The following is a 908-nucleotide window of genomic DNA, read 5'->3' as shown; positions in this document are numbered from 1 at the left end:
TGATTATACAATATTTTTGAAGGTACGCATTTTTTTTTTAATTTTTTATTTTTTATCAATTTTTCATTTTTCAATTTTTTTTGTTTCATAATGAACTAATTATCTTTATAATTTATTTAGATAATACGTTAAAATAAATAAATTTAAAAATTTTTAATGTAATTTTATCTGTATAAGATTTGATTTTTTATAATATTAAAATAATATTAATAATATTTATAATATTAAAATAAATTAAAATGTACATGTAGATGTTTGCTTTTTAAAAATAATCTTATAAATTTACAGATTTTTAATAATTATATTTCACTACAAGATTTTCATCGACAAGATTTTTATAAACCTCAAACCATTGACTGTCATTATATTAAATCAACAATACATATATACATATGTATGTTCATGTCACTAACTATATGAACTATACTGTATATAAAATTTACTATAAATTGTTTTTTGAGTTAAAACATATTTATGGAAATACAGAAATTTTTAACTTTTTCAAAAAATTTATTTAACAATATTTCTTAAATAATATTCTTAAATGATTTTTTCGTTTCCTCTTAAATGATACATATACGTATGTAAGTAAATAATATACTAGATCCAGGATCGAGAAAACTTTAACATTCTTCATTGTAAGATGATAATGAAGATTTAGAATCAATATCAGAAGATAAATGTTCTTCCATTGCAAATAGAGAAGGACATTTCGGTTGATATTGTTCTACAGCTTCTAAAAGAGTGTTTGGATATCCCGGAGAATAATATCTAAAAATTAAAAATCCAAAGATATATTGAGATTTTATATAATATAATATAAAATGAAAAAAATGAAAATTAAAGTAAGAAAATTAAAGTAAAAAAAGAACAGAAAAGAGCAGAAAAGAGCAGAAGATGCAATATCA

At 19.2% G+C, this 908-nt stretch overlaps 2 protein-coding genes across 4 annotated transcripts in view; both read right to left on the bottom strand.

Moving 5' to 3' along the window:
- Positions 1-363, bottom strand: part of LOC102678091 (U3 small nucleolar RNA-associated protein 18 homolog) — a 2,686-nt gene extending 2,323 nt beyond the window's left edge. The window contains exons 1-2 of the mRNA XM_031514399.1: positions 351-363; positions 1-58 (exon numbers count right to left, since the gene is read on the bottom strand). Coding sequence (XP_031370259.1) covers positions 1-58; positions 351-363 — 71 coding nt within the window. The remainder of the gene's footprint in view (positions 59-350) is intronic.
- LOC102678372 (sperm-associated antigen 6-like) overlaps positions 323-908 on the bottom strand; it is an 8,190-nt gene continuing 7,604 nt past the window's right edge. For all 3 annotated transcript variants that reach the window (XM_006624106.2, XM_006624107.2, XM_006624108.2), the window contains one exon: positions 323-771. In XM_006624106.2, coding sequence (XP_006624169.1) covers positions 624-771 — 148 coding nt within the window. In that variant the 3' untranslated portion in view covers positions 323-623. The remainder of the gene's footprint in view (positions 772-908) is intronic.

This window comes from Apis dorsata, unplaced genomic scaffold, assembly GCF_000469605.1.
Source record: "Apis dorsata unplaced genomic scaffold, Apis dorsata 1.3 scaffold_991, whole genome shotgun sequence".
NCBI lineage: Eukaryota > Metazoa > Arthropoda > Insecta > Hymenoptera > Apidae > Apis > Apis dorsata.
The sequence above is the reverse complement of the archived record's forward strand: the minus strand, read 5'-3'. Positions and strand labels throughout refer to the sequence as shown.